A 13,356-nucleotide genomic window follows, 5' to 3' on the forward strand; every position below is an offset into this window, starting at 1 on the left:
TTTAAAGAATGTGAATGGCAACACTGATTTCAAAATATCCCTTAATAACTTCTCTTCTGCAGACAGCACTGCCAGATGTTGAATACCATTGGAAAGGCCATTCCATCACCTTTCAAGTGCGTTATGTCCCACCTCTGTAGAATAACTACATGGTGAGCAATATGCAACATAAAATTAAAATCGATTCACAACCTGTGAGTCTCAAGCCGTTGAGATTAATACCCAAGTTCATATGAACTTTTTTTTTTACTTAGAATTACCCATATTACCATTTTCCGAACTATTGCTCCTTCCTCTGGGATACCCTGATGATAGTATGATTAACTTTGAGCAATATACATATGGGTTAAGGTGGTTGAATTCGGGTAACAATTTGGTAGGATAAAAAAAAAAAAAAACATGCTGAAATTGGTGCTTCGTGGCGTCCTACTAGTAAGAAATAAGAGAATTGTGCATTTAAGTACTGTCTAGAGAGAACAACGTTATTTGAAAAGCAGGATTTTATGTCAATTACCGCCTCATATGGAGTACATATTGTATACGCATTCTCAACTGTTACCTGTAGTAGTATAGTGATACAGATTGGAAACAACGTCAGATCGGAGCTCTATCCAATTACAAACTAAAATGTATTAAAACTAATTCATTCTAGATTCGTTTGTAGATTACAAAGTTAGCTTGTGTTTTCAATTACTACTACAGTGTAGAATAAGGAGTAAATATTCTCAAATTCTTACATGCTAAAGCAACTGGCAGCATGAACTCTCATACCAAATTAGACTTCATGTGTACAGAAAGTATTTCTGTTCGAGACTGTTTGGTTTGTAGTAATGCTCTTTGTCGAGAATAATGACCAAAGATCCTAGAACAAAAAACAGATACATCTTTGACATTGCATTCAACATGACACAAATGCTTTGGTAGAATAATTTGTTGATTAAGAACCAGAATATCATCGCGTTTGTCATCAAAAATGAAATATATAAGTTTTCCGTCCCACGTTTATGCCGATTAGGCTAAAGGAGACGGTAATAATGAGAGATGAGTGAAATGGTGGAATGAAAAAAGTGGGAGGAAACGGGAGGACCCCGAGAAAACCCACGAGCACGGTGTTTGTCCACCACAAAGTCCACACTGTGCGAGCAGGGATCAAACCAGGGACCCCAAGCACCAGAGGTGAATGCTCTACCAATGAGCCACCGCGCCCCCCACCGTTTGTCATTAAGCAAAGCTGGAGCGATGATGGGAGTACCCTCCCAGTCTATTAGTAACATGTAAGTAGTAGCATTGAGTTTGATTTTTACATACATTTTATCAAAGGAGCGGACTTGAACATTGCTGGTAGTCTTTATTTCATGAACAATATGTCGACATGAAAATGTTCTTATGTTTACCTGTTTATCAACAACATCAGCGAGCAACATGTTTTCAGGGTGGCAGAAAGTAGAGTTATTTAAGAGGACGGAGACAGTTATGATGTGGTTCTCAGGAAGAAGCTTTTATGCAATGCCACTATGAAGTCATAATTCTTTACACGATCTTGACAGTATGAATATGTTATAGAACGATATAGTAGGAGAGAGGTTTAGTACGAATCGTATCAAACATTCTACTTCCTGTAATGGAGATTTGTCTGAAATCTACTACCGAAGTAGTCGGTTAGCTTTAAATAGCCATCGTACATGGCTTAATGCACTTCGATCTACAGTTTTTAAGTATTACAGAATAGTAGAATCTCAATTTTGCGCCCTTTCCAACATTAATGTTCATCGCCTTGGTAAATACAGATGATCAGAACTTAATGGTTCGGGATCATCAATTACAGAGCCTGAAATAGGTTGAAGCAATAATGGGCTTGGTTTGAGGATCAAATACCAGCAGTTTGGTAAAGGGTCTTTCATATGCGACTGGACCAGTTGTTCTCTCATCAAACACACAAATTGTTCGACCGAACTATCCGTGTCCTTTGGGGTCGATGTTCAACGCAATGTCAAAAATGTATCCGCTGTTTGTACTAGGATCTTTAGTAATTCTTCTGCACATAGTGCAACACTACAAACCAAACATTCTTCAACAGAAATACCTTCTGTACAGACAAAGTCTAACTTTGTATATGATTTTGTTGAGCCAAATGCTTTGGCATGTAAGAATTTCAGAATATTTACTCTTCACTCTACACTGTGGTTGCAATTGAAAACATAACTAAAGCAAGGTAACGTTGTGATCTACAAACGAATCTGGAATGAATTGCTTTTAACACATTTTAGTTTGTAACCGGATAGAGCTCCGATATGACGTTGTCTGCAATTTGTACTACTATACTACTGCAGGGAGAAGTTCAGAATGTGTGTACAATATGTACCCCATATCTGGATATAGTTGACGTAAAATCAGCCTGATCAAAGTAAAGCTGTTCCTTCTAGAGAGTACTTAAATGCACAATTCTTTTATTTCTCACTATCGGGACAACACGGAGCACGAATTTCACCATGTTTGGTTACCCCACCAAAAGGCTACCCTAATTCAACCCTCCCTTATACATATATATCTGTTGCAATTTCACCCTCTCCACATCCTGTCCCTAAGAATTGCAGCGAGTTAATGACTCAACCAGCTTTTAACGTCTTCGGAGGGTATAGAAAGTCATGAGTCCTCCTCAACACTTCACAGCTAGTTCACACTCTCTGGCAGGGGCTTTCAACTTTGTACAGTATTTTCCAATCACCTCACAAGTGTTGCATTGTGTTCAAATCTGGACTTCGGTCGGGATTATATTAATCGGAGATCAGTAGAATATTCTTGAATAACCAACCGGTTGTCGGAGATCTATGCGCTAGAGAGTTGTCTCGCTATAAATGTCTATCGCGTTGGCATGACTTATTGCCATGCATTATTGTAAAGCAAGTAGGAAATTTTGTAAACAGCATTCTGTGTTGGCTGTGACTTTATTCAAGATTAGTAAATTGTAGTCCCATTAGCTTCTCTTACTGCTCTTAGTGCAAAGTGAACTAAGCTCGGGACAGTTCCTGTGCCACTTCTTCCCATACATTAAGAATTATCTCACAAGTTCGTTAGCTTTCCTCAGTGGTTGTCAGATCAATTTTTTAGTAGATTTCCAATAACTTCTGGCAATTAATTTTCTCTTGGATTCAGGTTTGATGTTCTGGGAGCCTTGTCGACTAATTTAGGAAAATAGTGTTTTCAAACTATTCCATGAGAAAGATCAACTAGATGATCTTTCTTAGACTTTCGTGTGTAAGAAACTTTGAATAGTTTCATTCTCATGTATACTTAAGCTGAAAAGCACATTCTTCCAAAAAAAGGAAGATCTATATGTAGTATTTGTAATCAATATTTTAATCCCATCTCTACCTTAGAATAAGCATTTCAATCACAGTATAAAATCCCAGAATCCCAGGTGGACGCAGTGAATACAAAATGGAAAATGAACATAAAGACATAGATATTATCCATTTCATCTTTAGAAGTGAAAGTTTCGAAAACATTGGAACACGTGTTAGCTTACTTATAATAACAAATCTATATTCGTAGTTTCATTTCCCAATTTCAAGGGACTAGTAATATGGTCTATTTTTCACATATATTTTGAACTTTTCACTTCCAAACGAAAATTACTTGAGGAGAAGGGACATTGTAAAACAGCTTGAGAAAATGTTATGTTCATAAAGTTAATTTTAAGTTAAGTAGCCGTCTTCTCATGATAATACAGACAATGCTGCTTTGAATGTATAGAATGAAATGAAAATTACGTCTTCTTCCATGTAAATGAGGAATTGCTAGGGAAGTTATGATACGCGTTCCTTTGTTTTTAAATAATAAGCTTATGAAATGAGTTTCATTTCCCTGATTCTAAAGGTTGCAATGGGTTTTTATTTTTTCATAATTTTGGAGCCGTTCTTTCCCTTGGATACATATTTTACTAAAGTGACGTAACAGAAATCCAATTGACTACCTCAATTAAAAAAAATTCAAGCACGACCAGTTTCCAAATAATTATGATGTAGATATAATTAATGTATTTTTATTTATTTTTTAAAATCCGATAATACCCTTCTTCTTTATCTTAGAAGTGGAATTTCCGATGCGTCAGATATTGGAATCTAATAAGAAGTTTATACAGCAAATTTCATCTCCCTCACACGAGGAACTCGTAAGATACTATTCTTATGGCACACATTGAAACCTCTACTCTAAGGACAGACAGTCTAATAAATATAACAAAAAACTTAGTTCAGGTTAGGTATATTCTGTCAGAATAAGATTTTTTCTGTTTACCGGATGATATATTTTGCATTTGTTGTAATGGAAGCCATGGAAAAATCAGTGCAATAACCATCTTCATCTTTCTATAACTTTTAAAGCTGTGAATCTTCAAAAATATACATATTTCATCAGGTTTAACAGAAAATTGTAATAGGTTAAGTTCACACAATAGAAATAGGAGAAGTACTTTAATGTTCAAGTTTAATTCAGATTTGACACATTCAAATATCATGTATGAATATCGTTCCTACACAAAAGTCTGCTTGTTCATGTTCGAATCTTGACTTCTGTTATACTGTTCAGTTCAGATACACTTACAGTTATAAAACGTAGTATTGCAGTTTCAGACCCAGTTTCATCTCATATTTTATAATACCTTTTGCTAAAGTAATAAGATAAGGCGGCAAGCGTACTTGTAGATAAAAAATAAAGGTGTTTTAGATTTTTATTCTATTAATAAACTATAGAAATAAGCTTACAACCGAAAGTAAATATTGATGTAATTGAAACGAGCATTACAGATTTCTAGAATTTGACTCAACCGTCATTTGTGTCTCATGTGCTTTCATGCAATCTTTCAAAAGAACATAACTGCTTGATATTGCAAAGATTTGCCATAAATAAGGGAGTAAAAGAAAATAAAATATTCCCTAACGTTGAAAATTTTCCCATTTCCTAGTAGAAACTAGTAACCCTTATTTGGTATTAAACAACTCTGAGCTAGCAAAACTGTCGCTAATGGTTGTGCTTGAATCTATTCACAGATAAGTTGATAAAAACATGTTAATTAACCAAAATTTCTAATTTTCATTGTTGAAATAATATAATAAGAAAATAATTTTATTTGATAACTTTTACAAAACTGATTTAATTTTGATGTAATATGGCATTTCCTTAGTTTGAGGCTTCTCAATTTATCCCTCTGCATGAGGTAAAGTCTATCAAGAACTTACGGCTGAATTCCAATGAAATAATATTTTCCAACTATACTTTTTTGTCAAATATATATTTCTTCCTTAGCAACGTAGCGCATACATTTTTAAGGTTTTCAATTATTCTCACTATATTCAGTTCAAGCCCATAGAGAATAATGTGTGGTTTTATTTTACCGATCAAAAAATGTTCCGCGATAATTTTTGTAAGCAAGTATTTAATTTTTTTGTGGAATATCGATTATATTTTATCTGAAGATTTCCAACCAACACTAACGCTTGGATATAGAATTATTCCGGGATGAGGGATTTTAACTTCATCCCTGCGATTTAAAAATATATTTTATAATAGCTTTAGTAAAAATAATTACATTTTCAAAGTATACCTGGACTGGACATGAACGCCTGATAACTTAACGAGAGTGATGGAGTCCAGTATCCTTAATGCTTTGTCTGGACATACTAATTCAGCTCCTTTGTATTTGAAGGCAGATTGATGACGCGTAGCATAGTTTCATTCTTCAAGTAGAACTAAAACTTCTGATGTTGCCTTCCACTCCTGGGTTTTGACTTATTCCATTCTATGGTCTTCCTACTCTGCATGACAATTCAACCACTTCCTCACGTTTCTAGGATCGCAACAAAAATCTCGAGTAATATGAAATAATTTCTTACCATTACAAAAACTATCAATAATTACGTCTTTCTGAGTAGCACTCAAATCTAAGAACCTAAAGTATTCGATGTATTTTCAGATTACCAAAGGAGGCATTTAATCATCCCGTTTGTAAGGGAAGATCAACAAAGTGTCCCGTTAATGTTATTCAAAATATAAAAGATATGAACAAGTTCTAGGTTCTTTGGCTAAAATTACTTTTATACCGACACTTATTGAATATTTTTAGGATATGTACTTCACCCTTGTGTTCTAGTTTATAGAGCATTAGGTTTGGTGTTCGTGGTGCCGGATTCGATTCCTGCAAAGATCAGAAAAGTTTGTTTTATAATCATTCACTTTCTTTGTTCTCCCTTCACCTTAATCTTCTCTTTTAGCCTAGGGGAAATTAAACTAAATAGTTATATTTGATGTCGTTATCACTTGTTTAGTGAGTCAACACTGAACGGCATAAGAGGAGAGAGCAAAATAATATTACCTCAGTCATTCTATGAAATGCATATCTTACTTCTGGTTTTAACTGCGAAGTGAAGATTTGTAGTAAGAGGTCATTTGATTCAAGATTACATCTTATGGTAGATCAACTTTTCATTCACTCTCGGTGCCGAAGGGACGCCAATATCAACTTACCAACCCACCAATCTTAGACTTAATAAGATTCAAGGAATATATCAAGGTTTGCTCCGTAGGTTGTTGTAATTAATTAAAAAAATCATGCATGGAGTAATTTCCACGTAAACTTAAAAGTAGATCAAAGTAACAAATCTGGGTAAACGCGGTGGTCTCTCACTCAACTATTGTGACCATAAGTTAACTTCGAATTTTTAGTTTCAAAACATTTTACAACTACATATATGTGTAGTCTGTCAGGAAAGTAAATGTACACCTATTTTTCGAGTCTGGCATTCCTGCGCTCCATCCATGGAGAGTATGAGAATTAAATCAATCAAATGTTTACTGAGGGTCAAGAAGAAAAGTCTAATCTGAATAAGACATTGCAGAGGGGCACAAGCTGTGAATACGAATAATGCATAGAGTAAATAAAGGACAACAAAGAAAGAGAAAGCCCGAAACAGCTGCTAAACGGAGAAGAGAGAGCAAAAATTGTCGAAGTGGGAACATAAAACACAAATAGAACAAATACACACCGACAACTACACGTTCACCAAGCCATTGTCTTGGTGTAGTGGTTAAGGTGCTGGCTTACCAATGCATAGGATGCCAGTTCGAATCCCCGGCAAGGACATTTTTAATTTTTTGTAAATAATACATACAGCTCATGAGAGATGGTAAAAGAGGTCATATTTGGTATTTCGTAGCAATTATTATTGGTAATGTTTAGTATTGATAATACGTTTTGTATTTGCGTATTGCTTTTATTCTTGATTCATTTCGAAAGAGAAAACTATCCGAACAAATGCCACCAAAATTCCTATTATTTTGAATGTAATTTGCAATTTGCAATTAGTAAAGAATAAAAAATTGAACGTTCCGACGTAGCTGCAAAAAGTAAAAAGAAAAACATGGAAGTGGAGTGTTCGACTTCATACTCATGGTTATTAAAAATACAATCACTACAAGCTTTAAGCCTTTCAACCACTTTTCTACATTACCTATTAAAGCCTTGTGTTTTGGTTAGGCTGGTCAATACGTTTTGCAAAGAGGACAGGTTTAGCTCTGACGCAACAGAGGTGCGAGAAGGGTGTAAGACACTTTTTCTCTCTCCCTCTGTGTGTTTATCTATCTATCTGTCTGTATATATCTAAAGCTATTTATGAATGCCATAACCACCGTAATTTTCAGCGGATTGAGACGAAACTTGACACAAACATTAATTGCTGAAATATCTTGAGTGCGTTCGTTAACCAGAAGAATCAGATGAAAATGTTCAAAATGGCGGCCCTTCAAACTCTTAAACAGTTCCAAGGGAACCAAATTTCACCCATAAATTGATATTCACAAAGTTAGAGAAACTTTTCCTCTTTTACTGAAATATTTGTGCAGGTACTTATCCTCTTTTATTGAAATATTGGACCCGATTAATCACCTAAAGAAGATTCACGCCCTTTCGTTACGGTTAGGCATTTTCTTTTGCATGGAGGGGTAGTTTCCTCCCATAACAAGATGATTGTTAGTGAGAATATGAAGTTAATATTGAAATTGAAGTAACTTGTGAAACGTGTTATTTGAAAGAATAATATAATAAATGTGCTTTTCCCTAACACAGGGAATTGCAAATTATGTATTTCGAATTCGTGAGCGTGAATGGCGAGGAGTGTTATTTGATTTGCTTTTTAGTAACACATTGCATTGCAAATAGTTGTAGGCAACATTAGTGGTAAGTAAAACAATAATAATAATAATAACAATAATAGGTGTCTTTTTGGCAATGCAATATCTTCCTCAATTCTTCTTCAAACGTAATTATTGTAACGCCTTATCTCCCTTACAATCAAAAACATTTGCATTTTATATCGACACAACAGGAAATGGTAGAGTGATGGAAGCAACGCTGGACAGTATGCACTCATAGTACTAAAAAAAATAAGCGATTTCAATGCAAAAAGAACGAAGAGTCATTGTCATGGGGAGTCATGGGGCCATGGCAGAGCCTTCTTTAGGCAAAATGTCCATAACTTATACCGAGAGAACAGGAAGTAATAGTGGGATGGGACCAACGTTGGACACCGTGGACCCATAAGGGGCATCGAAAAGTTAGGGGTGTGCTCCAGTCAATCTTACTTATTTCCACATGATAATATAAAATTATAATCTGCGAAATACACACACGAGTTAGCTAGTAGTATTTCATATTATTATTATTATTATTATTATTATTATCTTTATTATTATGATTATTATTACTATTATTATTATTATTATTATTATTATTATTATTATTATTATTATCAACAGCGTCTTTTCATTACGTGTGCATGTTTGACATGAAACCAAACAGAAGATCCATCATTCGTAGAAAGAATAAGAATAGCCAATTACTTTAACGGTGAAGGACGGCGAAAAATATGCAAAAGAATGACTACCTGTAATGAAAAGAAACAATACTTTCTCTCAAATGGATAAAAAATCAAGCGAAGATAGATTCGAACTGCATGGATGGGGCGAAAAAACAGTGCTTTGTCCACTTTTCGTTTTTTAATTCACTCACCGAACGTGTTTCACCGCACGCACCGAACTTACTTATTACTAATTTTACTTGCTTCACTCGTTTAACTTGCTTTTTTTAATAACTTATAACGAAGGGAACACGAACGCAGAAACATCGAGGACAGTTAAAAGTCATTTAAGGCTATCCTGCCAGGAATCGAACCCAGAACATCGTACACCAAAGGAGCACGTGCTAGCCACTAGACCAGTTGGAACGGCACCACTCGCCCACGGTGTCGTTAGGGATTAATAGCACTGTATACCAGCTACCACTTCTGTGAGTTGTATAGTATGATCACATGCTCCTTCTTTACTGGAAAAGTTAAACCTACATTCTATGTAATACATTAGGTATTTAGACCTACATGCTCTTCATATAATGTAATAAAAGGGTCATGCTGGGAATAAGAAAAAGAACATTCCTTGGACAAAATGGATATTATTGGCATCAGAAATATTTACTTGCGAGTCATGCGCAGTAATAAAATTCAGAATAGTTACTGTTTAGTTCAGTAAACGAAGAAAGGGTATAGAAAGTAAACATGTCGCGTCAACGAGATCGACCAGAGTTGACAGAAAAGGAATCAGATGTGTAGTAATACAACAACTTGGTTAAATTGATAATTTGTTCTGATCCTGTAGTAGATCGTATCACAACTTTACGGGAGAGCTGAGAAGGACTTACTAACCCTATCATATGGAAAGCTTTACTAACCCGATCATATAGACACAAATGGATGTAACTGTGAATACTACAACTTGGATTTAACGAAAGCCGTTTAGATATTCAGTGGTTTGCAGGGTTGTATAAGACACAAAAAGATAAGACACAATACAATTCTTCATACAGCTTCCAGTAGCTAGATACATGGAATTTCTGGTTAGATACTGAAACTGCTGGATGGATTTTAATACATGACGTATTGCAGGATACGAAATGCTTTGCATTACTTGTTTGTTTGTAGGCAACTACTAGTTTAGTGTTGTGAAATGTTGTGTGTAAACTAGGGATGGCCAATTCCGGAATTTTTACTTTCCGAACTCCCGAAAGTAAAACCGGACAATTCCAGAATTCGCAAAATACCGAAATTCGAAAAAATGCCATTTTGAAAAAAAAATCCGGAATTCGGAAAAATTCGGAATTTAGAAATTTCTAACTTTGTAAACATCCCGAAATTCGGAAAATCTGTGTTAGGGGAAAGCACATTTATTATATTATTCTTTCAAATAACACGTATCACAAGTTACTTCAGTTTCAATTGAACTTTCATATCCTCACTAACAATCGTCTTGTTCCGATAGGAAAATATCAGCCCTACTTTAAAACAAAAAGCCTGACCGTAGTGAAAGGGACAATCGGGTCCAATATTTCAATAAAAGAGAATAAGTCCCTAACACAAATATTTCAGTAAAAGAGGTAAAGCCACTCAAACATTGTGAATACCCATTTATGGGCGAAGTTTATGTTCTATTTGTGTTTTATGTTCCCACTTCGACAATTTTTACTCTTTTTTCTCCGTTTAGCAGCTGTTTCTGGCTTTCTCTTTTGGTGTCGTTTTTTATTTACACTATGCACTATTCGTGTTCACAGCTTGTGCCCCTCTGCAATGTCTTATACAGATTAGACTTTTCTTCTTGCCATTCAGTAAACATTTGATTGATTTAATTCTCGTACTGTCCATGGATGGAGCGGAGGAATGCCAGACTCAAAAGACAGGTGTACATTTACTTTCCTGACAGACAGTACCTAATATCCTTCAATATCCTTCATTCTTTTCTAAAAATCATGAAATAGAATAAACAGTTTCGTTTAAAACATTGACTGCTTAAAACTGTTCAAGTCAGATAGAAACTAGTTGAAATTCTCGCTTTTTCCATTTAGTGGTCACTTTAAATCCATTTAGTGGTCACTTTAATATAATCGAACTGCTTAAAACTGTTAAAGTCAGACAAAAATTAGTTGAAATTCTAGCTTTTCACGAAAGAAAAACAAACTTTTACAATGGTACTTACGAAATATTTAAATCCAGTTAGTGCTTACTTTAACATAGTCGAATTGATTAAAGCTTTAGTCAATCCAAGTGCTGTGTTCAAGATGCATTTTAAAAAGTTAAAATGTTTTCTCGTTTTGGCCATTTTTAGATCACAAAATTTGAAATTAAAGTATTGTACCCTTTTTCTCACCCAGAGGACTGATTTTTAAATGCGTGCTCCATTTATCACCCATTGTTAAAGCTAATTTATATGTCGAGTTTCATCTTATTATGATGAAAGGTTCGTGAAATACTCTAATGTTTGGAGCACATTTATAATCCTCCCATAACATCCATTGTATTGAAAATAATATGATAAATATCCGGCACGAGATAGCTAAGAAATGATTAGCTGAAGCCCGTTGAGAAATTTCTACACTGTTTATACAATGCGCAACTATGACTAAAGACAAAATGTCTGGTGAAAGTACATAAGAGGGAAAATTATGAGGTTTCAAATGAAGCTTAGCAGTAAATGTTTTTTTTATTTTAAACTATTCGATTTCAGTTATTCAAATTTAGTGTTCCAAACAGAAGAAATTTTGACTTTAATTCACCGAAGATTGATGGATAAAAGTCATGAGAATACTTTCTCATATAAAAAAGTGCTTCATTTAACTTTCTGCTTGGTTTTTCATGAAATGATCATTACTATACTTTACTATGTGGTGGGATGCTCTAATCATTTTCTAAATTTTACATCTTTCTTTTTATTAGGTGAAAGTCTTCGAAGAAGACCACACGGTACTGTACTCGTTTATGCCCAAGGATATGCTACCGGATGAATATGGTGGCAAGGCTGGTTCCATGAAATTACTCAACAGTAAGTTATACGTTCATAATGATTCAATCATATGCAATCTTTTTCAATACTCAAAAAAAGAATTATTACACCTTTTCGTTCCTATTATTTACACGAACATGCGTATGCATTTTCTCCATTGTATTACTGTAATCGCATCTACCAGTATTACTCAGAAGATAGAATTCCAAAAGCAAACTTTTCTGTTCGTCGACATTATTTACTGGTAGTATTTGTGGCTAACCTTTATGTATCTAATATCTAATCCACCATTTGTTTTATCCATGTATCCATATGGAATTCAAGATGATTTTTTCAAGAAAACCTCTGCTAACTGTAATTTATAGTATTTATTAATTCTTCATCGTAGTTCATGAGGTGCAGGAATCATTTAGTGTAGTCTAGGAGAAGCTGGTGAAGGTAGTGAATTTGTGTTAATGTAAATTGAGTGGGTTGCTAATGCATCACTAATTTAAACGTACTATCATATTAAAGTCTTTGAGACTTATTAACCATAGGTATTGACGTAAAAAGAATCATGAAGGCACGATCATCAACATAAAATAAAATATGACCAAAAAACATAAAACATATTCCTTTAACTTTCCTACTGCACTCTCACAGAAATGTATTAGTTGAAGTAAACTGGGGCAACATATTTTTTCTAACCCCAGGCCTACAGATGGGTTAATCCAGCCCTGCCGTCTCATGTAGCATCGCTGTTGGAGCGGATGTTAAACTGCAAATCAAATCAAATTTCTTCACATATCATAGAGCTTTTGCTATATCTGTCAATAGATAAGATTGTAGAATGGACGGATATCCCATTCATAAGACGTACCATCTTTAGACATACGGTAGCTAAATTAGAAAGCTTAGAAATGCAGAAAATGAACTGATTCTTTACAGAGTATATTGAATATACATTAATTCGAATGAATTTGATACTATAAGAAAGACAGCGATTACTGTTTAACATACACCAAGCATGTATTGTATTATAAGAAAGTGAATGTCGATATTCATGTTAATACTCTCTCTTGTTTTTAATATTTAGTAAAATTTCGCTGTAGTATATACACATAGTCCAAATTATCATTATAATTTATTCATGATGGATACACACGGAAAAAGGTATTTGGCAGTTGACAAATTTTCTTTTGCAATAACTCGGGAACAAATTAATTAAGTTGAATTTTTTGTTATTCATAGGATAGTTACAATTTGATAACTTGCCAAAATCAGTACTGTAATAAGTTAATTTATTGTTGAGTTATTAAGAAAAGAATTTTGTCAACTGAAGAATACTTTTTTTCGTGACTGTACGAGATTCACACCTATATCATTGGTCCCACAATTAAGTTTACCCCACCCTCGAGAGTAGACAAGGTAGGACTTTAAATAGACATGATCAAGCTACTGCGGGCAACAAACCGAGCAGTTATCGAATACCTCTACAAG

At 34.5% G+C, this 13,356-nt stretch overlaps 1 protein-coding gene across 1 annotated transcript in view; it reads left to right on the forward strand.

Moving 5' to 3' along the window:
• LOC145692338 (uncharacterized) overlaps positions 1 to 13,112 on the forward strand; it is a 34,993-nt gene extending 21,881 nt beyond the window's left edge. Inside the window, exons 4-5 of the mRNA XM_081767635.1 lie at positions 11,811 to 11,916; positions 13,108 to 13,112. Of these exons, the coding sequence (XP_081623761.1) occupies positions 11,811 to 11,916; positions 13,108 to 13,112 (111 nt within the window). The remainder of the gene's footprint in view (positions 1 to 11,810; positions 11,917 to 13,107) is intronic.
• Positions 13,113 to 13,356: the final 244 nt, after the last annotated feature.

This window comes from Thermobia domestica, chromosome 8 (genome assembly GCF_964235325.1).
Source record: "Thermobia domestica chromosome 8, izTheDome1.hap1.1, whole genome shotgun sequence".
Lineage (NCBI taxonomy): Eukaryota > Metazoa > Arthropoda > Insecta > Zygentoma > Lepismatidae > Thermobia > Thermobia domestica.